Source organism: Equus quagga, chromosome 12, assembly GCF_021613505.1.
Source record: "Equus quagga isolate Etosha38 chromosome 12, UCLA_HA_Equagga_1.0, whole genome shotgun sequence".
NCBI classification, from domain to species: Eukaryota; Metazoa; Chordata; class Mammalia; order Perissodactyla; family Equidae; genus Equus; species Equus quagga.
Genome location: NC_060278.1, coordinates 37,419,804 through 37,445,754, shown reverse-complemented (window position 1 = coordinate 37,445,754; position 25,951 = coordinate 37,419,804). Strand labels below are relative to the sequence as shown.

At 48.7% G+C, this 25,951-nt stretch overlaps 1 protein-coding gene across 1 annotated transcript in view; it reads right to left on the bottom strand.

Moving 5' to 3' along the window:
- Positions 1-4,761: 4,761 nt before the first annotated feature.
- The window catches only part of KIF26B (kinesin family member 26B), a 442,943-nt gene continuing 421,753 nt past the window's right edge, over positions 4,762-25,951 (bottom strand). The window contains exons 13-15 of the mRNA XM_046678716.1: positions 15,570-15,772; positions 14,956-15,106; positions 4,762-11,708 (exon numbers count right to left, since the gene is read on the bottom strand). Coding sequence (XP_046534672.1) covers positions 11,560-11,708; positions 14,956-15,106; positions 15,570-15,772 — 503 coding nt within the window. The 3' untranslated portion in view covers positions 4,762-11,559. The remainder of the gene's footprint in view (positions 11,709-14,955; positions 15,107-15,569; positions 15,773-25,951) is intronic.

Below are 25,951 nucleotides of genomic sequence, written 5' to 3'. Positions count from 1 at the left end.
TTGCACTCCCACCAGCAGTGTACGAGGGTTCTCCTCTCTCCACACCCTCTCCAACACTTGTTTCCTGTCTTGTTAATTATGGCCATTCTGACCAGAGTGAGGTGATACCTCATTGTAGTTTTGATTGGCATTTCCCTGATAGCAAAGGATGTTGAACATGTTTTCATCCGCCTGTTGGCCATCCGTATATCTTCTTTGGAGAAATCTCTGTTCAGATCTTTTGACCATTTTTTAATTGGGTTGTTGGTTTTTTCGTTGTTGAGATGTATGGGTTCTTTTATATTTTGGATATTAACCCCTTATCTGGTATATGGCTTGCAAATATCTTCTCCCAACTGTTAGGTTGTCTTTCCATTTTGTTGATGGTTTCCTTTGCTGTGCAGAAGCTTTTTAGTTTGATGTAGTCCCATTTGTTCATTTTCTCTTTAGTTTTCCTTGCCTGGTGAGACATGGTACTTGAAAATATGCTGCTAAGACCATGTCAAAGAGCATACTGCCTATGTTTTCTTCTAGAAGTTTCATGGTTTTGAGTCTTACATTCAAGTCGTTAATCCATTTTGAGTTGATTTTTGTGCAAAGTATAAGATAATGGTCTACTTTCATTCTTTTGCATGTGGCTGTCCAGTTTTCCCAACACCATTTATTGAAGAGACTCTCCTTTCTCCATCGTATGCTCTTGGCTCACTTGTCGGATATTAGCTGTCCATAAACGTGTGGGTTTACTTCTGGGCTCTCAATTCTGTTCCATTGATCTCTGTGTCTGTTTTTGTGCCAGTACCATGCTGTTTTGGTTACTATGGCTTTGTAGTATATTTTGAAATCAGGGAGTGTGATCCCTCCAGCTTTGTTCCTTTTCCTCAGGAATCCTTTGGCTATTCGGGGTCTTTTGTTGTTCCATATAAATTTTAGGAGTCTCTGTTCTATTTCTGTGAAAAATGTTGGAACTTTGATAGGGATTGCATTGAATCTATAGATTTATATGTGCTTTAGGAAGTATGGACAGTTTAACTATGTTAATTCTTCCAATCCAAGAGCACGGAATATCTTTCCATTTCTTTGTGTCTTCTTCAACTTCTTTCAATGTTTTATAGTTTTCGGTATACAGATCTTTCACCTCTTTGGTTAAGTTTATTGCTAGGTATTTTATTCTTTTAGTTGCAATTGTAAATGGGATTGTATTCTTAATTTCTCTTTCTGCTACTTTGTTGTTAGTGTATAGAAATGCAACTGATTTTTGTATGTTGATTTTGTATCCCATGACTTGACTGTGTTTATTTATTATTTCTAAAAGTTTTTTAGCAGATTCTTTAGGGTTTTCTGTATATAAAATCATGTCATCTGCAAAGAGTGACAGTTTCACATCTTCTTTTCCAATTTGGATCCCTTTTATTTCTTTTTCTCGCCTGATTGCTCTGGCTAGGAATTCCAATACTATGTTAAATAAGAGTGGTGACAGTGGGCATCCTTGTCTGGTTCCTGTTCTTAGAAGGATAGCTTTCAGTTTTTCTCTGTTGAGAATGATATTTGCTGTGAGTTTGTCATATATGGCCTTTATTATGTTGAGGTACTTTCCTTCTGTACCCATTTTATTTAGAGTTTTTATCGTAAATGGATGCTGTATCTTGTCAAATACTTTCTCTGCATCTATTGAGATGATCATGTGATTTTTATTCTTCATTTTGTTAATGTGGCGTATCACATTGATAGATTTGCAGATGTTGAGCCATCTCTGTCTGTATCCCTGGAATGAAACCCACTTGATCATGATGTATGACCTTTTTAATGTATTGTTGTATTTGATTTGCTAGTATTTTGTTGAGGATTTTTGCATCAATGTTCATCAGTGATATTGGCCTGTAATTTTTTTTGTGTATTCTCCTTGTCTGGTTTTGGTATCAGGATAATGTTGGCTTCGTGGAATGGATTAGGAAGCCTCCCCACCTCTTCAATTTTTTGGAAGAGTTTGAGAAGGATAGATATTAAGTCTTCTTTGAATGTTTGGTAGAATTCACCAGGGAAGCCATCTGATCCTAGACTTTTATTTTTTGGGAGGTTTTTGATTGCCGTTTTGATCTCCTTACTGGTGATTTGTCTATTCAAATTCTCTACTTCTTCTTGGTCCCGTTTTGGAAGGTTGTATGTTTCTAAGAATTTATCCATTTCTTCTAGATTATCTAATTTGTTGGCATATAGCTTTTCATAGTATTCTCTTATTATCTTTTGTATTTCTGAGGTGTCCATTGTAATTTCTCCTCTTTCATTTCTGACTTTATTTATTTGAGCCTTCTCTCTTTTTTTCTTGGTGAGTCTAGCTAAGGGTTTGTCAATTTTATCTATCTTTTCAAAGAACCAGCTCTTGGTTTCATTAATTTTTTCCATTTTTTTTTTTTTAGTCTCTATTTCATTTATTTCTGCTCTGTTTTTTATTATTTCCTTCCTTCTGCTGATTTTGGGCTTTCTTTGTTCTTCTTTTCCCAGTTCCTTTAGATGTACTGTTAGATCATTTATTTGGGTTTTTTCTTGCTATAAACTTCCCTCTTAGAACAGCTTTTGCTGTATCCCATAGATTTGGGCATGTCGTATTTTCATTCTCATTTGTCTCCAGGAATTTTTTGATTTCTCCTTTGCTTTCTTCATCGACCCAATCACTGTTCAGTAGCATTTTGTTTAATCTCTACATTTTTGTGGCTTTTCTGATTTTCTTCCTGTAGTTGATTTCTAGTTTCATATCTTTGTGGTCAGAAAAGATGCATGGTGTTATTTCGATCTTAAGTTTATTGAGCCTTGTTTTGTGGCCTAACTCTGTGGTCAATCCTGGAGAATGTTCCATGGGCATTTGAAAAGAATGTATATTCTGTGGTTTTTGGGTGGAATGTTCTATATATAGCTACTAAGTCCATCTGGTCAAATGTGTCATTGAAGGCCAGTGTTTCCTTATTGATCTTCTGTTTGGATGATCTGTCCATTTGTGTAAGTGGAGTGTTAAAGTCCCCTACTATTATTGTGTTACTGTCTATTTCTCCCTTTAGGTCTGTTAACAGTTGCTTTATATATTTAGGTGCTCCTATGTTGGGTGCATAGATATTTACAAGTGTTGTAGCTTCTTGTTGGATTGTTCCCTTTATCATTATGTAGTGCCCTTCTTTGTCACTTGTTACAGTTTTTGTTTTAAAGTCTATTTTGTCTAAGTATCGCTACACCCGCTTTCTTTCCTTTGCCATTTTCATGGAATACCTTTTTCCATCCTTTCACTTTCATCAACTAATATTGTTTGAGTAGCCAGTATGTCACAAGATCTGTTCTAGATGCTGGGGATACAGAGAACAAGAGATTCCCGTGGGTGCTGGGAGCATGGTGCATTCACACTCCCACAGCTCTGTATGTTCATAGGGGATGAGCGTGGGCTCTGGGAGCATGGTGCATTCACGCCTCCAGTGCTCTGTATGTTCATAGGGGTTTTCTGGGAATGAAGCCTTCAATGGGAGGAGTGAGTGGAAGCATCGGACGCTGCGGCAGCCCTATGTGAGACATGTTTCTCCATGAAGGGGCAGGGACAGCCCACCTGCTCTGGCTGGAAAACAGCATCACTGTGATTCACTTTTGTGTCCTTCCAGTCCCCAGGGACGTCTGGAAGCATGTGCCATGTTGCCATGATGGAAAGAGTGCTAGTGTCCTCCCTGATCCCAAAAGACAGGATCAAAAGGATGGGAAGAATGAAAGTAATGTTAAAGCATTTTGAGAGTTTAATGGTGGAAGAGACAAACACAGCTCAGATCGTATATTTGGGTAGTTTTCCATAAGGGAAGAGTAAGGGTTTGGAACCAGTTTTAGATGCTGCTGTTCTGTTCTCTGTTCTCTCTGGGGATGGTCAGGGTTAGGCAGCATCTCCATTTGCTCTTCTATTGAAGGCATTATTTCTAGAAAACCTTTATGGCTTCTTGAGAACTTGTGGCTTCTGCTAGAGCAGCCCAAAGGGCATCCAAGATGGTCCGGTGTAGGATTTGGGGAGGAGGAAGGTGGGAGCCTGGGAGGTGTATGCATCCCCACCAGTTCAGCAGAGCGGCAGACAGATTCAGAGCAGGGCCGTGCCAGGAAGGAGCTGTGTGTGGACAGATTGAGAGCAGGGCCGTGCCAGGAAGGAGCTGTGTGTGGGCTTTGAGTGCTGGCTGCCCTGTCTCTTGGGACTGTGGGGCACCCCGCTGATTGGACAGATGTGGTATCAGCCTCTTGGAAAGTGCCTCCTTGCTGATCAGGGGAAGATGATGCAGTGGAAGAGACTGTCCTTGAGGCGGGGGTACCCCAGGAGACCTTGGTCGTTTCTCATTTTTGCTTTCTTTTCTGAGCATACCCAGTTACAGTTAAGACAAGCACCATTGTAACAAGGGGCCACGTGTCCAGGCCCACGCAATCTGCAGTGACCGAGAATGTCGCTATTCTGTGTGCGCCCCAGACACGCCAAAACAAACATCACTGCATCCACACCAAGCTTCTCAATGCCTTTCAGGTGTGGTCACCAGCCCCGAGGCTGACTCTCAGGGACACAGAACAGTGCCGGGGCTCTGTGACGCAGGCCCCGCCACTCCCCACCCCTGGCTGAACTTCTGAGCTTGGAGGCCAGCCCCACAGTGGGTGAGACAGGCCTTGTCCTGGGAAGTTTCTAGGGCCCTGAGGGGGGTGACCTTGGCCAAGGCGTTGCTCTAGTGAGAAGAACCCGCCCCCCCCCCCCATACAGAAAGATAAACTGGATAGAGAAGACATGACTGTGAGTAGAATAAAGTGAACATTTAATGCCACCATAGTTTGATTCTTTTTAAACAACAGATTCTTTTTTGACAACGTTTTACACCTCATATGCCACAAAAAAGTCAGAGATCGTAGCCAGCAAACAATATCGTCACACTGGAAATGGCACACAGCTTAATGGAGTCATGTCATCAGTTTGTGAGAACTATAACCTTCTTTTCCAGACTGTTCTCCAGGTAGCCTGCTCATATTTATCATGATCAAGCCAACAGCTAACTTTTACACAGCTACGTCAAGGCCCACACACAAAACCCAGCCTGTTTGCAAACAGGCTGTTGGGACGTGCCCAAGTACAGGATACTTGCATTTCTGACTTTAACAAATGAGCTTTATTAAAAGAATGGTAACAGCAAACACTTGTAAGCTAGGAACTTAGTTTTTAAAACGGCACCAATCTTTTATCTGGTTAAACAGTGAATTTGAAACAATGACGTTGAATACCACCACTGAGTTTTAAAACAGGATTTTATGAACTTGTTTGTGAATCGCTGTTTCCGACACAATAAACACACTTGAGCAGGCCTGGCCTCCAAGTTTCAAATGGGCCCATTTCTACAGATAAGCATATTTATATATACATACATACAAGACTGGAGCTGAAGGAACCACAAAGGTCATTTAGCGCAATGTCCTCATTTTACAGATGAGAAAACCGCGTTCCAGAGAAATTAGGGGATATATCCAAGGCCATAGGACTGTTGTCAAAACTGGAACGAGAACTCAGGTTTTCTGTCCTATGCAATTCCACCATGTCACATACCTTCTGTACACATGCATCCGTATATGCCCCCATGCACACACGTCAGTACACAGGCGTGACGTGTGCTCACATATACACACACCTGGTGCAGTGACACCCCATGGGAAGAGTCCAAGATGCTGGACTCAAGTCCCACTTCTGCTATAAGACTACTCTGTGAACTTGGGCCAATCGTTGACTAGTGACTTCAGCTTCTCCATCCATCAATGATTATCCCCAGCTCCTCTACAGACCTTTCATTTCTTCAAAGCACTTCCCATCAGTTACACCATTTTCTCTTTACCCTATCCCAGAAGGGCAGTTGTGATGACCCCCAACCTGCCAGTGGGGCACCTGAGGCCCAGCAAAGTGAAGCGACTTGCCCAAGGTTGCATAGTGAGTGAGGACCCAGGCCTGCACCCCGACTTCCCTTCTCCCAGCTCAAGGCTTTTCTCCTAGGTTTAGCTGCCTCTCCAATGAGAATTCTGACCCAGCCCCTCCCGGCCACTCCGGGGTCCAGCAAGGGGACAGGACGCCTTAACTGTTACGCCTTGTCAGGCTCACTAAAGTGCTTTGGTTTCTCCACAAAAGCAGGTGCTATACACACCTCCCAGGGAAGGAGCTCCACTTGCTTTTCCAAATCCCCTTCCGTGGCACCGGGGGTGGGTGGGGCGGGGGATCTTCAGGGAAACGTAGGAACCTAATACTGTCTGCACTTTCCTCAGAAATGTGTTGAACCAGCAGGAAGAGGCAGGATCCTCTTCCATCCAGGCCTGCGGAGGCTATTTCCAAGCCCATTATCATCAAATTCAAAATGAAGCCATCTTTTCCCCTTTAGCTACTTACTATAGAAACAGCTGAGATGTTGAACTTTGAGGACTGGACCCTAATCCCTGTTCTGATTTATTTACCCTTCTTCCCCTCTGGCCATGTCTCCGCGGACAGACCTCACCAGAGGGAGGGGAAAAAACAGCCACAGACAGATAGAGTCACCAAATTTAGACTTCGCTGCATAGTGCTTGGCTGGCATTTCCAACCATGATGTATAAATAAATTATAAAACACAAGCGACACTAGAAAACAACATCCTGAGTTGACAAATAAATGATAATTTCTTCATAAATTGAATATGACAGTGTGGGATGTTGGTTAGCAGGATGGGGAAGGAAGCAATGAGCCTTTCTAGTTTTGAAGGTAATTCTGATGTCTACATCAAATAGATGTGTGAGTGCCAGAATTCAGTCCTCACCCCTCACACATGTGGACACGGGGACAGCTATACTTAGGGAATGTTAATTATCTGCAGTGAAGGCTCCATACCACCTTGGGCACCACTCTATGTCCAATATCATGACAGCACCTCCGGTTCTGAGTAGGGCCACCCAAAAGCAGAATGTGTGTGTAAAGGGTAAACTAGCTTCTAAGAATTTTCAAAAGACTTTGAGAACATGAGTTTGAGTTACAAGAGCTTCTCCTGGATTGGAATTATGCTTTTATCTGGAAATAATGAACACTCTGTCATAAAAAATAATATGTATTTTTGTCAGAAAGATTACTAAGTGACACAATTTGTGAGTTTTTACCCACAAATGTTGGCAGATATTTGCTGGAGGAGGAGAAAGAGATCTTATCCAAAGGAACACTATATTTCTACCACTTGTCTGCCCTCCCCCCAAAAAATGGTACTGGCAGTGACATTTGGGCCAGAGAAGAGTGGGCTGCACTGGCCTTTCTCGGGGCAGTCAAGTCTCACGTGTGCAGCACTGAAGACAGTCCCTCTGTCGTGGACAGCTGGGCCGCACTGCCCAGGCCGCAGGGACCGAGGGAGCGGATGGTTTATTCAGCATCAGCTGGTCGTGCACAGGACTCTCAATGTGTTTCTGACAGGCGTGGTTTCAGGGTTTAAAATACATGCCCTGAAAAGTGAGGCAACCTTTCAGTCTATGCTCAAAGAGGGGACTAATGTTCCAGCAGGAAAGAACAAGGAGTAAATCTATGAATTCTGCCGGTTTCAATTTTGAAATCACCTCATCTTTTGTCATTTTATTACAGCCTGAAATCATTTTTTGGAATAAGGAACTTAAAAACATCCACTCCATTGTTAGTTTGGAAGCCTCAATTACAGATCAGTAGTGGCTGATGACTAGGCCAGTGTGTGTAGGACCAGGTGGACAAATGTGTGCGCTCTTGTCTTCAATCTCAAGAAGCCCAGGTCAGACAGCTGCTTTCATAGCCTAGCAACTGGGATAAAGGCTTATGGATTAACTAAAATGCAGCATCAGCATTAGAATCTAAAGCCCGAAGAAGGGCTTCTTGCTCAACACAAACGGAAATCCAAGAACCAGCACAAGAGGCATGTGTGTGCATCACTCTTTGAACCAACATCCTGGATGGTATTTGTGGCTACAGTGAAGTCATTGCCACCTTCCAGGAACACAGACTTCAAGCTTAAGGCTAATTTATGACAAAATGGACCGGATTCCTGCCTGCCGAGTTCCCCACTCTGAGCTGCATGACTGTTTATTCCAGCTTCTATCCCGTCCGCAGCCTGGGGTCCCTTGTCCGATCCCCAGCTGTGTCAACACGGAACCAACCTCTGGATTTGCATATCAAGTCCCCCATGTTCAGAATGGCAATTGGACATAAAACAACAGACGAGGTATGCTGACTTCAAATCTGGAAGAGATGAAAGTTAGTGACAGCTTCCCCAGGACGGAGAGGGGAATTCAAGGACAGGAAGATCAAAGGTGGCAGCTCTCAGGTGGGGATTGAAAGCCCAAGATAAAGCAAACTATTGCTCCGTCGCAGCAGGAAAACACCATCATGAAATGCAATATGGATGTGCTCCCGGGGAAACAATATCACTATTTCCCTTTTTTGGATCTGAGTTTTGTTCTGCGTTTGGAGAGGGAGCAGATTTCAGATGAGGAATTAAGGCTTCTGTGTCTAAACGTTAATTTCAAATCAACATTCTTCTTGTCTTTTCATTTGTGGATAATAAAATGGAAATGGGTTCTTTGACATTTCCTTTACCTTCTTGGGTTATATCGCTAACACCAAAAGGAGACCTGGAACGACCTCCCATCTGGTCACTGAATGAGGCATTCTTCAGTTATGGAGCAGCTTCAGAACAGCTTACCAGACCTGCTTTCCTCTTTCCCTAAAGACCATCAACTGAGAGTCGACTCTTAGGTGGAACCAGGAACAAGCACATCATGGCATAAAATTCATGATTTCTCCAAATGGTTAATCAATACTAGGTACATTAAGATGTTGTCAGCTTTCTGAGGATAAAAAAAAAAAATAGGAGAAGCCAGAATGGACAACCTCATGCAAAGTTGTTCTCTAACCCCATGGCGGAGAGGACCCTCTGAGATGTTCCAGGGTGTGGCATCTGGGGAAGCCAATCTGACTTGGTCAGATAGCTCTTGGTTTCATGTAACCCTTTTGCTATCTCATAAAGTTGCTACAAATGGATAAATGCAGGTTTAGGCAGGAGGCAAGCTGAAGGCAATGCCCCTAGGAAAGAGTCCACCATGGATGGAGCTGTCAAATCTCTGTAGATGTTTCCACTTGATGTCACTGCAGGAAAGGCACCGGGCCCCATCACTGGCCTGCTAGGGAAGTCAGCCCAGTGTGGTGACCTCGGGGCTGGGGAGGGTGTGTTAGGGGCAAAAGCTAAGTCCACTTCTTACTAGACAAGTGAATTTGTTCCAACAAAGACCAGAATACTCACCTTTGACAGTCCCCATGAAGTGGTATATTTCAACCCAGCAACCAAAAGGGATCCCAAAGGGAAAACTCAAACAAACTCAAAAGATTGGCATCCCTTGGGGTCCAAAAGCTTCCATAACGTTGCTATTAAACACACCCGTTCACACAAGCGCTGTGGGACCAGAGGTGTGCTCAGGGCCCTGGACTGCCCTGAAGACTGAGGGCTGAGGAGCAGGGGGTGCCTGGCTTCCCCAGGTGATCACACGTGTTAAACCAGAGAGGGAAACGGTCCCTTCCAGAGTCCCCTCCACCACGTCAGCCCGTTCAGGTCTCAGATTTGAGCATATCTTCTCTGAGCACCTCTGCAGAGGAGCAGACTCATAGGATGCAAAGCTGGGCTTGTCATCCACGGAGCCGGCTTCCAGTCTGCGGGGCTGACTTCCCAAACAGAGCAGGTGGGCCCACCTGTGCCCCCTTTGACCAGTAAAGGATTGGGTACTGTGACGCTCAGGTTCCCGTTTACTGAATTCGGCTGAGCGTCTTTGGCTGTTTGGCCATCTGTGCTGGGTTACATGGGCCAGAGGAGCACTGACAAAGAGATGCAAGGGTTCTTTTTCCTTGGGGAGCAGCTGGGGCTGAGCACTTGGTTAGTGGGGACTGCCTCACCTGGAAATAGGCTCATGAAGATATGCTGCATGTGAGGGCAAAAACGAACAGAACTCTGTAAAACCCTGAGCACCTCCCTCACTGGGCAGGCTGCAGGGGTCCTGGGAGAGGGCCCTGTGCCAGAAGGCAGAGGACGCCCCCGCTGCTCCACAGCTGTCCTCAGACAGTCCCTTGCCCGCTTTGGGCCTCGCGTTTCCATAACTACAGTGGGTCCCTACGGGAGTTGTAGCAGGGATGGACATCTTAATGTGAGAGTGAGGTCCGAAGGTCCTGGGAGCCAAGACCTGTACATCCACGTGCATGAGACTCTGTGCTCTGCCTCGCCAGGGGTGTGTGGTGTATGACTGGAAACCTCTCTCTGCCTTCAGGTGCCAAGGTTGAGGGGACAAGCCTGGTCCTTTGTTGGGATGGACGCTTTGGGACATGGGAGGACTGAAACTTCTGACATTTACGCAGCTGTCTGGACAGCAGAAGAGTTGTGCAATCCCAACATGCCTTCTTGGTCTAGAGCAATCCTATGGCAGTCTCAGCACCTACTAGCCTGAGAAGGTCTCTCAACCCGCAAAATCTCCTGCACTAGTCAACTCGCAAAACTAGAGAGCAAAAACATATGGCTCTGTCGAATGGATTCAAGCTTTCTATCCAGAGTCTTTGGAATAAAAAACAAATATGGAAAATGTTTTGAGGGTCATGAAAACCCTGGATTTGTGAGTAAAGGAACCAGTACGTGCGTCACGACTTGGAGGGGGAAACCGTATCCAGAACATACATCCCAGCCAGAGGATGAGGCGGCCCAGGTCAGAGGGCTCCTTTCCCCTTCAAGAGGCAGCCCCCTCCCCTCCGCTCTCTCGAGCTCAGATGCACCTGCTCCATGATCGACTTTCCCCGCCAATGGCATCTGGCGTCCCCTGCTGCCAACCTTCTTTGGAACACACTGGCTGTGCCCCTGAAGTCTCTGTGCTGTTTGAGTGGCGTCACCAGAAGAACCGTGAAAGACGGTTAACATTTATTCGTATGCAATACTGACCAGGAAAGAGCTCTACAAACACAACTTACTCAGAAACAGCAAGTCAGAAAGAGGCTAAAACACCGAGAGAAAACGAGCTGTAAATACATCTCAAAAATGGGTTTGATTTTCTTTTTTGTCGGTTTTGTTGTTTTCATCTTGACTAGCACCATCTGTACACAAGAAAGTATGAACATAAACGTTTGGATAATACTAAAGATTTGCAAGGCACTTAATCAGTCATTCTGGTAATTTTTTGTTGTTTCGTTTTCACTTTCAACAGCAACCCTGCGTCCGCCCTCGCCCTTTCTCACGAAACCAGGAGAGTGAGGGCTCTTTCGCCAGCAGTTCTTATGTACAAACAGTTCTTTAAAGTTCCTCAAAGTGCTTTTCCAGTCTCTCGGGGCTTCCACATCCCTTGGCTTCCCATCCTCTCCTCCTCCCATGCGTGTCTGGTGTTTGCACCTTTCCTACAGAAAACAAAAGAAAAATCGCCTTCCGCTCAACGCTCACTCCAGACTTGCCACCGACCTTCATCCTCATTCCGTCGTCTCTGAGCGCCGCCAGCACCGAGGGCCTGGGGAGTGCGACCGGCCGTGAGTCCCGGGGGCCAGGGGCCGGGCCGGCGTCTTCACCGGCACCTGGAGGTGATGTCAAAGCAGGTGATCATCATGAGGTGGGCCTTGCAGAAGTTGACACGGTTCTCTAGGCGCTCCGTCACACACTCCAGCGCTTCCAGATACTCCAGGGAGTCCAGCTCCAACACCTGCTCCAGGTCAACTGCGGAGAGGGAGAAGCGGATGGGGGAAGATGATCTGCCTGCTCAGTGCTGGGCGGCAGGGCTGGGCAGCGCTGCGTGCTCCTGCCGACACTGCCTCTCCCAGGCTGTGGACGGAACGCTGTTTACTACTTGAAATTATACCTGGGCCTTTCGTTCTAATTATAATTTTAGGTCCCTAACACTTTACTGAGACTATACTGAGGCATAAAGTGACATTCCAGCTCTACCCACCTCCGCCCATCTCCATCACAGGATTTGAGGGAGACTCTGCCAGCATCGTGATTCTTTATTAATGAAAAATAGATAAAGCCTCAAGCTGAGATGGGGGGATCCCTTCCTTTCTGGGGTCTCACCTGAGCAACGTTTACCCCTCTGCTTACTTGTCTTAAGTGTGTCCCTCTCTGGTTCATCCTTCCCACAGCTGTATGCAGCTGCCTCTCAAGCAGGCTGAGAGCTTGACCCTGTCTCCTGGCACTTCCTGTACAATTTCACATGCTCACTGGTCCTTCGAGAAATATGACGATGATGAAATAAATCTATATTAACAATTAAGATTCCTTGCACTCAGAAGACAAGCTGAGACTTAGGACCCAGATGCTGTCCCTAACATTCAGGCCTGCACGGAATGCAAAGCCTGGTGCCTTCAGTTCCTAAAGAGTAGTTATTGGGGGTCATCCCGTCCTGGCCCTGGGCCTCTACTCTGTCCCATAGTGACAAAGTGGCAGGGGGTGGGGCTGCCTGGCCCCAGCTCCAGGGCTACTGCAGGGGAGCCAGCGTGGGGAGGACAGGCGTGGACGGCAGCCATGGTGCAGGGATGGCCCTGGAACCCAAGGCAGGAGACTTGCATTTGACTCCTAGGTGGGCAACACTCAACCTCTGCTGGCCCAGGCTCCTTAAAAGGAAAATGAGAGCCTACCCTGCCTGACTGGAGTAGCCACAAAGGATGAAATGAAATGAGATGATGACGGTGAGCGTGGTCTGAGAACGATCACATGGTATGGAAACATAAGGGCTTGTGATGGAGGCCGACTGCTTTTGACATGTGAGTTAACTGAGGTCCAGGCAGTGGGGCTCCTTGCTCAGGGTTACACAGTCAACAGGGACCAGAGCTGGAAATGAGACTGAGGGCTCCTGAAGCCCAGTCTAATACTTAAAAACAAAAAACAAAAAACACGCCACCCATCACCACATCAGGCTACAGTACCAGACACCTCAAAAGTGCATCAGAATTAATAAATGTAGATAAAAATGGATTCAAGCACATAAATTTCTACACCAGTACCCCACCTCCTACCCACACCCAGGGAAAAGTGAGCGTGCGCCTCATTGGTTTTTTGGGTTCTTGTTTCAGTCTGTCTTAAAGAACCATCTGCACTTCTCCTTTCAGGGGGGCTTCTGTTCCTCCCTTTCTCAGCACCACAGACCACTGGCTCCTGACACGTACAAGGGCGAGAGGGGAGTGTGTTTCCTGGCGGCATCTACACATACGTACTCATGCTGAAGCTTGCTCCCATCCCGGGAGAAAATGTGACTTTGTACAATGATGGTAATTTTCAAGCCTGCCTTAGGCATAAACAGCTCTCCAAAAATAAAATTTTAATGAAAATAGTAAAAATGAAGGGCAGCTGCCTGAATGGTCACCCCTGGGATCTTGAAGTGCCTGGAGACTCATGAAGGACAGGAAAGGAGAGAAACGAGCGCTGGGCTTCCCGTGCATGCTGTCGGCAGACGTCAACCCCTGTCTGCCCCATTGGGGCCTCAGATGGAAACACCCTTGCGAGCAGGCGTTGACGTCCTTGTCCAGACAGCTGAGGAGGCCCAGCCCCAAGGCAGCGGGTGAGCAGGCTCTCAGGAAATGTCTCCTGTCAAGGACAACCACCTAGTTGAACTTTGGGGTAATAATAATGACTCCCAGCTACTGAGCCCTCATCATGGGCCGAGCAGTGTAATGAGCACTTGACTGACAGGACCTCGTCCACTTCTCACAACAGCTCTAGGAAGGAGGCACCATTATGTTTCCCATTTTACAGTTAAGGAAATCAAGGCTGAGAGAGGTTAAGCGTCTCACTCAAGGTCCCACAGCTAGTATGTGGGAAAGCCAGCATCCAAAATGGGTTTGCGCAACTGTGATCATCGCCACCAATGGCAGAACTCAGCACGGCGGGATGCTTCATAGATGGGTCACAGTGGGCTGTCCTCCAGTTATTTCATCTGTCCTCACAAGAACCCAGTGAGGTGCTCAGGGGAGATGTGATTACCTCATTCTCATGGAAAAGGATCCGCGAGCGGACACACTAGTCTAAGGGCAGGGCGCAGCTAGGAGGCTGGCAAATTCTGTCGCTTTCTTCTTCACCCAGTATCATTTCACCCAATATTTCTTAGACCTAAGCCTCCAGACTCTGCCTGCTATGCTCCCTTCACTGCCAGGGGCCCTGGGGAGTGGGGGCGATGTGACACATGGGACAATCATGAGGAGAGGGAGGCACAGGGAGGCTGAGGGGCTGGAGGGAGGCCCGACGAGTGCCGGACAGGAATGGGAGGGAAAGGAATTTTAATGGCAGTAACACATTTTAGTCCACATACTACGTCTTCCAGCTCTGGGTCCCCTATCAGTGTAATAGTTGGAACTAGATCTGGGCTTTATTTGGTGGTCATTGGAATGATTAGGAACAAATAAATGAGACAATTGAATCGTCTTTCAAAGAGTGAAATTGTTCTGAATTGTTATGAACGGTTACTGTCATCCTGGAATTCTATTAAATGGAAATAACACTGTGAATGTTATTTTTTTCACTCAAAAGTGTTTTTCCTGCTGTCTGGGTCCTTTGTGAGGCTCTTCTAGGACTGTACATTCCAGCCTACTAAGAGCTCTATAAATTCCTGTCTATTTCAGGCTGGATGTGCAGTGTGAGTTTGTGGCCTGGGAGCAGATCTGTAATGCAGCCTTCATGTCTGGGCGATCTTCTGCCACAGGCAGGGGAAAAATCTCATTTTCAGGTGCTTTGGACTGAGACATGTGAGAAATAATCCTGCAAGAGCAATACTCACCTCCCCTCTGCTCCCCAACCCCCACCGTTTGACCCCCGAGAGAGGGACTGCACGCTCTGAGCGACCGTCTCCAGTCAAGGGGCACCGAAGGCCCTGGATCAGACTCCCGCCTGCGCGCACCTCGGCCCGCGATGTGGCCGGCCTGCTCGGCTGGGGAACCTGGTGGCTGCCAGGATGGCAGTGACCCACGGGCCTTACATTCGCTGAGCCATTTGTTGGGATCCAGCATCAGATACTGTTTGGTCATCTCCAGCTCCTTCATCAGCCACTCGTACTTGGCTCGGACCTCGGCGATTCTCTGCTGGCGGTGCTCCAGGATTTTCAGTTTCGCATTGAAGCACGTGACTTCCTAGTACACAGAGGAGAAGGAGCCGGGGTGGTGGAGAGAAGCAGAAAAGGCCCTTCCGCTCCGATGCAGCCCGCGCAACCTCCCCCAGAAGGGACCGCTTCTGTGCACAGTCATCAAAAAGGGCAAGCCTGGAGGGACCTGGCCATTCCAGCCGGACTCCTGCCTCCACAGTCAGCTCAGACAACCCAACTAGGGAGGGCTAGTGAAATGTAGAGGGCAGCTGGCGTTCCGGGCTGGAGCCAGACAGACCCCAAGAGCACCGGCTCCCCAGCCCTGGAGCCGCTCCAGCGCGTCAGGCAGGCAGGGCACACGGAGCTCGCCCGAGTCCTGGAGAAGGCCCTGCTGGGACAGAGCCATTGCCCCAACCCACCCTGGAAGCCTGGGCCCCTCCTCAGGACCCTGCCCCAGCGCCGTCCTCGGGACCTGCCCGGGGCTGCCACCGTGGGGGGAGGCGGGGGCTCACCTTGCTGCTGCCCCCTCGTCGCCGCTGCAGCCGCTCCACGTCATCGATTTCATAGACTTTAATCTCGAAAGGTTCCCCGAGGCCCCTCTGCGTGCTGCGCAAGGGGCCGTCCACCCAGCGGACCCCGGCGCCGCCGGCGGGTTTCCTCACGGGGGAGGGGGTGTCGAGGGACAGCGCCGGGATGAGCCTCCGTCTCTGAGAACCTAGCAGGGTATGAAGCCCAAAGTTCATCTTTCTGAATTTCTGGTTTGAAATACACTTTTTCGATGGGAGGCACGGGGCCCTACCAGGCCCCCCCAGGATCTGCGGCAGAGCTGGGTCTGAAACGCTCCAGCCTCCGCCAGCGCTCCACATTGCCTCCCTTCCCTGGCACCAAGGTTGTACCTCCAGAAGCTCAGGAAGTCCCTGCCTGACCTTCGGAGCCACCTGCAGTCTTCGCCTGTGAAACACACACACGCACACGCACATGCATGCACACGCACACACCAAAACACGGAGTCTAGAACTGTGAGCCCACTGGCCACAGCCTCAGCATGGATATGGGTTATGGTGAAATTAGAGAGATGTTCGCGTCAGGGAAAAAAGGTCCCAGCGATTGATGTAGTGATAGGAGTTGCAGAAAACACTGTTTATTTGCTTATAACAGCAATGCTACAGTAAGAGCCCATGAGGTACCAGGCCCCACTCAACATGCTTTCCTCAGGGTGGCAGACTGCTAGCTGCCCAGTTCCTGTTCTCTTCCTTCTCTGCAAAAGAGACCAGGATGAAGGCTGCGTCCCCATGTGGTACATGCGTAAGCTCCCCCCGTGCGATATAAGCAGAAATGCTGTGTGCAACTGCCAGAAAGTGTCCTTAAAGGCTGGGGGGGGGGGGGTCTGTCCTCCTCCTCCTGTCTCCTTTGTCCTGGATCAAGGATGGACTGATGCCTGGTCCATGAGAGGAAGACCAGAAACAGAAGAACAGGACAGAGGAACCTGGATTCCTGGTGCCCTGGACTCTCAGGTGACCCCCTACACAGGCTCTTTCTTTTTCTTAGACTTAAATTTCCTAGAGCAGGTTTAGGTTCACAGCTAAAGTGAGATGAAGGCACAGAGATTTCCACAGAGCCCCTGCCCGCCACAGCCTCCCCTACTGTCGGTCTCCCCCACCAGAGGGTACATTTGTCACAAGTGATGAACCCACGCTGACACATCTTCAGCACCCAGCGTCCGCAGCTGACATGAGGGTTCCCTCTTGGTGATGGACATTCTGTGAGTTTGGACAGAGGCATAATGACACGTACCCACCATTATACTGTCATGCAGAGTAGTGTCACTGCCTTATGAAGTCCCTACACAGACTTTTACATGAGAAAATTAGTCTCTATGTTCTGGGGGGTTTTCTCTCACAGACAAAGCTGGCATCTCATTTCATTCTCACAGAAGAGGAAACTAAGGTGCAAAGAACTCCAGTGACGTGCCCAAGGTCTCAGTATTTCCTTGCCGGAAAAAAGTCCATTGCCCACATTCTCTACCAAAATAAAAATTAAAATATTGGGGCCGGCCCGCTGGCGTAGTGGTTAAGTTGACGTGCTCCATTTAGGAGGCCCGGGGTTCACAGGTTCAGTCAGATCCCGGGCATGAACCTATACACCACTCATCAAGCCAGGCTGTGGTGGCATCCCAAGGACAAAAACAGAGGAAGACTGGCACAGATGTTAGCTCAGGGACAATCTTCCTCACCAAAATTTAAAAAAAAAAATCAGAAAATAAATGATTTCCCCAAAGGATGTGTTGGGATTAAATGCCACAGAACTTAGCCCATAGTAGGTGCTTACTGGACATTAATATCTTTTTGATAGCCTTTCTTCATAATCTACTTGGGGAGATGAAAGGCATACAGCAGTCACAGAGAGAGATGACATGCTGATTTGTGCCCTGAGAAGCAGAGGATTATGACAAGTGACCACCAGCAGGGCAGGGGCCCCACTGCACCAACCACCCCCTTTCTTGTGACCTGGGCGTGAGTGAGTGACACCACGACTGGCCTCTGAGCCCTGGGCCTGATCACTTCACCCACATCTGACATGGCACTAGCTCTGGCTGTGGGCGACCATTGTGTTTGTTCCACTCGGTCCGGCCCCTCTCCCAGTGGGAAGTCATGGGCTTTTCCAGACCTGGCCCCGTGGGAGGGAAGCTGAGCCTCTGAAAGATGGGGCGTGGTACCACCTCAAGCAGCGGCCACCTCCTGAGACACATGCTCCTGGCCACCCTCACCCTGCTCCGACGCCAATGGGCACTGGGGAGGAGGATGGGGGCCGGTGACGCCATCACAGTAGGTTTCTCCTGAAGCTGACGGGAGCCTGATGTCATTTGACTCAGAATTGCCACACGCTCCTCTCCTGAGTTTGAGGAAAGAAGGCGGAGGTGTCGGAAGCCTTGGCTAGCTGCACTTGGAGTCTGGGCTTTCTCTGACTCTGCCTTTAGGTGGAATGGCAGACTCCATCCAAAGTCAGAGCTGAGTGAGAATGACGGTGAGCAGGGGAGAGCTTGCGCCCCATGACAAGGCGCCCTGGGCATACGAAGGCCACACAGCCTGCTGTCCCTCCAGAGGACTGGGGGCACCTTGCACGGATGGGCTGATGTCGCTCATGGCCCCGTTCGCCTTGGTGGTCAGGGAATCTGTGTTAGTGCCTTCTCTGCTCACTCTCCCTCCCTCCATCCTCCTCCCCCTCCTCCCCCTAATTCCAGAGGGTTCTGCCTGCTGAGTGCTCAGCCGGTGTGGCCTGATGACCCTTCTAGAAAAAAAAAGACATTGTACTTTTCTCCAAATTCGATAGATCCACTGCCTGCTAAGGAGAGCTTACAGTAGCACAGGCTCAGGGAGAAAAAGAGCCAGAATCCTTCCATATCGAACAAGGGGGCTGCCTTCTCACTAACTATTCGAGGGAGTTAGGGATGTGAAAAGCCACCATCTTTCCGGAGGCGGTGGCAGTCGGGGCAGCGTGTGGCTGTTCAGGGCATGGGTGGTCTTTCCTCCAGGGGACAATGATGGACGCTAAGTGCAGAGTTAATTTTCCCTACAAAGCTTACTCTGTCCTCTAGGCCCCCCGGTCTCATATCAAATCTCATGTTTACAGCCCAGATCTTTATCTTGCACGCGCACACACACACACACACACACACAGAGTGAATCATGAAACCAGGAAACATCGACCACTGGAGCAAAGTAAATGTCTGTCTCTTTAGCATCCAAGACATTTCCAATAGAAATGAAACAGCCAACAGTTTTGTTTTGTCTTAAATCGGTCTGATCAAGCTAGCCGACTCTGAGCAAACTGCCCTGGCTTTGTGGGCACAGCTCCAGCCTCTGTCAGATGGGGTTGCTACAGAGCTTCTAGGCAGGCCAAGTGACGGCGAGCATCAGAGAGTGTGTTCAGCTCTCTGGCTGGCAAAGGGGGTGCGGGAAGCAGAGAGAGTCTGCGCATCTCTCGGGTGAAGCTGGGGCCTTGGCCGCCAGGCAGCCCTCATTCTTCTTGGCTACAAACACTTGTGAGGTGGCTCCTGTTATGCCCTTTTCTCTCAGGTGGATAATGTGTACTCAGACCCTAGAGAGGGTGACTGGCCCTCCCCTTCACGTCCTCTGACCCCAAGGACAGGTCAGGAAGCAACCCTCTAAAAGTGCAGTCAGTAACGTAACGGGCATCTCCGTGTTTGAGCCCCACTGGGCGCACATGTTCAGGCATCTCTGAGATGAATCTTCTGGGGCTCTGCTTGCATGAGAAATAGGGGAGGAACGGAGGAGGGTCATGGGATGGGTGATGGATTGGTTATCTATTGTGCAACAGATTGCCCCCACACCTAGCAGCCAAACAAAAAATGTTGATTCTCTCACACATTCCTGTGGGTTGGGAATCTGGGAGTAGCTTAGCTGGGGGCTTCTGGTTCAGGGTCTGTCCTGAGCTGCAGTCAAGCTGTCAGATGGGGCTGCCATCATCTGAAGGCTTGACTGGGGCTGGAGCACCCAATTCTAAGCTAACTCACATGGCTGTTGGCAGGACGCTTCAGGTCATTTCCCCATGGGCCTCTCCTCAGGGCTATTTATGGCATGGCAGCTGGCTCCCCTGAGTGAGAGAGGACACCCCAAATAGAAGCTACAGTGACTTTTGTAACCTAATATTGAAAGTGACACACCATCACTTCTGCCTTATTCTACTGGACACAGAGACCAACCCTGGCGCTGTATGGGAGGGAACTGTACAAGGGTGTGGATACTAGGAGGCAGGGACCATTGGGGGCCACCTTGGAGTCTGGTTACCACAGATGGGATGTGATCAGATGGGAGAATATCTGGAACAAGGGCCACTCTCTCTCTGCCTCCAACACCCACTCCAGGGCCTCATCTGAGATGGCATAGCCATCACCCTGATCAGGGAGAGAGAAAAGGAAATAAGCCCGACTGGAGAATATGACACTGGGCTACAACAGTTTAACAGAAATACTCCAAAGGCTACCTAAGCCCCGTTGCCTTCCTTCCATGCTATCTAGCAGCCTCCTCAACTTCCTCACCATGTCATCTCTGTCGGGGGGAAGCGAGCACCTAATCGACTGAGATGTCGTCTAGGGGCCAGGCCGGCTTCTCCCGCCTGCTAGTGAACGGGTATCGTGGATCTCCTGAGAGTTCTGAGTTTGGTTACCAGTAAATCAGTTCCATGGATGAACTGATATCATCCAGTTCTTGTGCCTACTCTCGCCAGAAGCACACCGTGAGCCTTATTTAGGGTATGGTGGGAAAAGCTGAGGGCTGGGGCGGGGGACTGTGATCAGACTGGAGGAATGGAGTTTGATGCTGTGGAGGAAGATTCAGAGGCAGAGACGGTGCCCTCCGATTGCTCAAAAGGGCACAGGAAGCAATGGTGGTGACGAAGTGCGTGGGAGAGGACTGACCACCGGGCCTGGGTCTGGGTCCCCACGTGATATGATTTCCTAGATTTTCTGCAGGCTCCGCCATCTCCACCTCTCAAGCACGTGCTTCCAGCTTTCTGCTGAGCCAGTCTCTGCAGTGACACTTCCTTCCAGGTTGCTGGAAGACCAGGACAGCATCGGCTGGAAGGGAGCCGTGGGGGAAGCGCATCGGCTGGGCGATGCTGCCATGGGGCCCCGTTGGATGCGGCCTGTCTGCTTTGGGATCACACATCCTGAACCAGCCTCCTCCTAATGTCAGGGGGTCAGGATTCCTCCTCCATCACTCCCTGCCCATCAGCCTAGCACTCCGTCTGGACACAGAGAAGTCAAGTGTGTTAAAAACCACTAAGCTGGTAACTGCCAACAGAGTTTTGCTGCAACGAAATGGCCTAGATTTGACCTGAAAAACTCAACCCTGGTATTTTAAGGAAAATTCCAATCAGGCCTCTCCCCCTCAACAGAGGCTGAGCCCACTTTCTCCCCTCCCCAGTCCAGGCTGGGCCACCAGCTGTGCGCATTAAGAGGGGCCATGGACCCGGCCTAGCCCGTCTCACTCCATCCTCTGCAGCACTGACAGCCCCAGTGAGAAGCTGACGCTGAACCTTCTGTTTTAACATCACTGAGTCCAGACAGAAGAGCCTACGCTGAGTCTGAAGATGCTGCTTCTTAGGTCAAATGTCGGAAAACATGGGGTTCTGAGTGCTGAGGACTCACAACATCCCTCAGGGAATGTGCTTCTGTCCATTCCCAAACTCCTGCCCCTAAGAACCCACCATCATTAGCTTTCCCTCCGTCCTCATTCTGACTCAAAGCATGGGTGCTGGGAAGACAAGGGTCAAAAGCATCAAGAGCTTATGTTGAAGAGAACCATAGACATCAGAGGTGAGGAGGGAGGGAGGGAACGTGGCAATGGGTGTGATTTTACTGACCAACAAGAGCAGCTCCATGGCCTCCTGGACGAATGAGGACGCTGGCTGTACGGCCTGCTGGAGAGTTAACTGAAGAGTGAACTCATCCCAAGCTGGAGGTGAGATGGGCAGCTGCCCCAGGGCCACAGAGCTCTCCTCGAGGCAGAGCGGGGCCCGTCCCACGCTCTGGGATTCCTAGGCACATACTCCCTCCTCTAAGGGGCTTCCTTGGTGTCTTAGGGAGTTGATTATGTTTCTATTTTTTTTTGCCAACTGTACAGTCAAAAAACCCTTTCTCATCTGTCTCTAGGTGGAGTCCCTTAGGAACACTCTGGAAATTTTACATCTGCCAGCAAGCTGCTTGCCTTCCTCCTGTTTTCGTTAAGCCAGTGCCCACCGTGTTACTTGAATTCATTAAAACAAAATGAGATCACCTGAGAATGAAATGAACAGCAGAGAGTGGGCAGAGCAAATCGTGGTGCTCTCAGATCCTTGTGAGGAGTAACTAGTTGCGATTTTTGTGCAGCAGCTCTTCGAACTGAACCTGCTACCCCATCAGTTAGTAACGTTTACTTAGCACCCAGAGAAGGGCAGGCACGGTGTTGCATGCTTAGAGTGGCAAGGGAAATGGAAGATGGGCTCAACGTTGACAGCCCCATCACCAGCAGGGAGAGATATAAGAAGTACATAGAAAAGAACTCTGGGCTAATTTGTAGGACCACCCTGCCAGCCAACCAACCAGCCAACAAGCTAACCAACCAGCCAACCAACGAATCCATCAGTCCTGTCCAATTCATTCATGGTAACCTGCCCTGGCTCCATGGTGGGTACCCAGCAGAGTCAAGTGCAGAACAGGCCTTGCAGGAACTCATGTCCAGGCAGGTCAAACACTGGGTACGTCCCAGAACCGACATGTTCCCTGGGTTGGCTTCTCTTCAAAGACCCTCCCTCTTTCCTAGGCTTTCTGGATGTGGGGTCACACTTCACCTGGGCCTGCTGCAGCGGGAACGAACTCATTCAGAGCAATGTGCTGATCTAACTTTCAGATTTCCCCAGCCAGTCCGAGAGAAGGAAAGAGAGAGAAAGAAGCCAAGGGGGTAACACACCAGGTGTGTGACATGTCTGGGATTGAGGAAGAAGATAGAGTCTCCGGGGAGAGGTCACATGACAAGTGATTTGTGACGTGAGAGAGCTGTCGGTGTGAGGACTGGGGCTCGGGGCGGGGCCAGGCTGATGCAACTACGGCATAAACTGCCTATCCCCGATTTACATCCTCTTAGCAATTTAATGCCCTCTGGCTGGGACAGACATGTGCTCTCCACCCGGGCTGGTTGTCATCACTCTAATTCATGGCTAATGAGTATATACAAGTTCCTGTCACTGACCGCAGAGGGGCAGGCAAGGAACTGTGTCTGGATCAATGAAAATCCATCGATAAAGAGAACACACAACTTCTCCTTATGACACTCCCGGTCAAGAACCTATGATGACTCTCCATTGCCAACTACAACAATTCTTATATAGTTGCCAGATATTCAAGGTATAATTTGATCTGGGCTTACATTTTCCATCTGTCATTAAAAATATCCCATAATATATACAAATATCAAATCATTATGTCATACACTTGAATATAATGTCAATTATACCTCAATACAATTTTTAAAAAGTAATACATTTTTTAAAAAAACGAATATCCCCCTTGTTGAGTTAATCTTACTCTTGCCGTCCCACACTTGCGCTCCCATTACTGCCTCAGCCTACAATGCCCTCCAGCCTCTGCCTGAGCATCCTTCAAGGCCCAGCTCAACCCCCAGGTTCCAGGCAGCCTTCTTCCGTTGCTCCGAACCCTCCCTTCGTCTAGGTGCTCCCTACACCACTTGGACTCGGAAGTGCGCCTCAGATCACTGATCTCTGTTCCACACTTTTAGTCCTTTCTCTCCAGTTAGATCACAGACTTCTTACAGTGGCCTTGTCTTCTATGCTGCCTGCCCCTCCCCCACCACACTTGACACTTCCATGCCACCAAGCTCTAACAGCCCAGAGAGGCTTGATCAGTACTTAACAGCTGAAAATAAATCCCACTGACCATGGGTGGTCTTATGGAAAGGAAGTCATATTGCCACCTATATTCTTGATATTATTTGCATCGTCCCATACAATGTGAGCGTTGGAGAAACCATAGTGGTTCTCTACAAGTCCCGCAGTTTGCTTTTATGTGAGAAAATTGAAGCCCAGAGAGGACAGTTACTCCCTAAAGGTCACACAGCCTAAGACTTCAAGTCTCCTGCTTTCTAGCTCAGTCTTCTCCCTGCACCACGCTGTGGCCAACAGAACCAGCCCCATTCCGTGCACTCTCCGCCAACATGGATCTCCAGGATGGGACTGGAAAGTGGACCATCATGATGTTTGGTTGTTTCTATAGCTACATCCACCACAAAGCGCTCAGAGAGCTTAGGTTATCTTCCCAGTAATATATTTCTCCATGTATTTCTAGTTCATTTTTACTGAGGAGATAATCAAAGCATTTAAATTTTCCAAATTCGAAACCATTTCTGATAAAAGATAACTGCCCGTCTCCTCTGTGGTTTAAACACCTCTAGTAGTTGTAAAATCCAGCCATCAAGCAGTTTCCTTTGAGGAGTTTTACGGCTTCTCTTAAAGAAGCTGCTTCTGATTTATGCTGATCGTGCCTGACAGCCAGCATTTCCCTTAATACTAATCATAAATAAGCGAGACAAGGTCACCTAACCTGAACGGAGCGCATCTCCACTGCCATCTCCGTTACAGAGCCCCGGATAGCCGGCAGCTGCTCACCGAGGTCCAGCGCCCTCGGCTCTCTACTAAATCCCTTCGCTGGCACCCAGCCTCGTGCATCGATTTTACGCCGTTTTCCTCCAAAAGCTCAACATGACAAGGGCCCATCAGAGGACAGCATTTATGACAGGAGGCAGCACCAAGCAAGGGCACGTGCAGAGCCTGCTGTCCACTCTCCCAGCTGTTACTTCGCTTGGTTTTTCTTCTTCTTTACTCCAGTGTAACAGCCAAACTGAAAACCCGAGTCTTAAAGAAAGAGTAAAAGAGATTGAAAGAAGAAAATGGATTGGTAGACTGAAGGCGCTAAATTAGAGCATGTGAAAGCTCCATGACACTCAAATCCACGGGAGCACATGGCGAGTGCCACACGACCATCTGGACTTTGACGACTAACACTGGATAGTCTGGATTAATAAGGTTTATCAACCAAGGACTGGGAAGGCCAGCAGATTTTTTTTTCTGCAAAAAATTTTTTTCTGGCTTAGATAAACTTTCTTGTTATTTTTAATAACTAACATCAATACATTTTAATGTCCGTGACCCTGAAAATAGGACACAGCAGCTGTCGTGTTATACTGAGTGCTTTTTCTTTCTCCACTTGTCTTCTATGGGGTTCTGCTCCCAAGTCTGCTGCTGAGACTCTGAGGGCCGAGGGCCTGGAGTGGAGCATCGTCAAAGTGGGTCAAAGCCTGAAGTACGCACCACCTGGGAAATAAAGACGTCAAGGTTCTGACAGCCAGGATGACTCCTGAACGTGCTCAGAGTGTAACGTCCTCATAAGGTTCCGTGATCTGTGATGGGTGGGCGATGGGACAATCTACATCATAAGTTAGAATTATGACATGACATCACTGTCTAGAATGATGACATGAGATCACTGTCTAGAATTATGACATGATTGCATAGTCTCTTGAGGTTGGTTTCCTTGATTGAGGCATTGACCACAGCCCTTACATTTGGTTGGAATGTTCCAGAGCTTGTGCTGGCCTGTGGTGGGAGAACAGGAAAAAGCAACCCAGTGGTTGAGAGGAAAAGCCTGTGGCAGTTGCTGGAGCAGCTGCAGGAAGGCGGAGGCCCCACTTCTGGGCCTCACCCCATCTTCCCATTCAGTATATGCTGGTGGCACCAAGATGGCAATGGCTCCTGAGAGCTCTCGGAGAACCTCGGCTTCCACGGAAGGGACACAGGACAGCAAAGGACAGGCAAGGAAGGCAGGACCCATGCCAACCTCACTTCGACCAGTTGCAGAGCTGCACGTGGGCTCTGCATAAGACTGCTTCCTTACAAATGAGTCCTCTGCTAAAGAAGGAGGCGGCGTAATTTCTTTGGAAGCCATTTAAAAGCAAAGATGAATCAGCAAAATTCTCAAGTAGCTTAAGTTGTCCCTCATTCCTTTTGCTTTCTGTCTCTCTGTCCGTCTCTCACTGACCTTTCACCTCCCAGTGCCACCAGCTCTGACCAGGTTCTCTTCTCCTTGCCCATCATTACTTACTGTCACATGTCACCCAAAACTCCAATTAACGAGGCAGTGGGAGTTTCACATTAGTTGCTCCTGAGTATTTGGATAGGAGATTCCTGGAGATGGCAAAGACTTCCTCAAAAAACATGCATTTCGGGCACCCTGGTGTGCGTGTGCTGTGCTGGTGCATTGCGTGTGTCTGGATGTGTATGGGGGCTGGGCACATTTCAGGCCCCATGGTGGGTGTGCATAGTG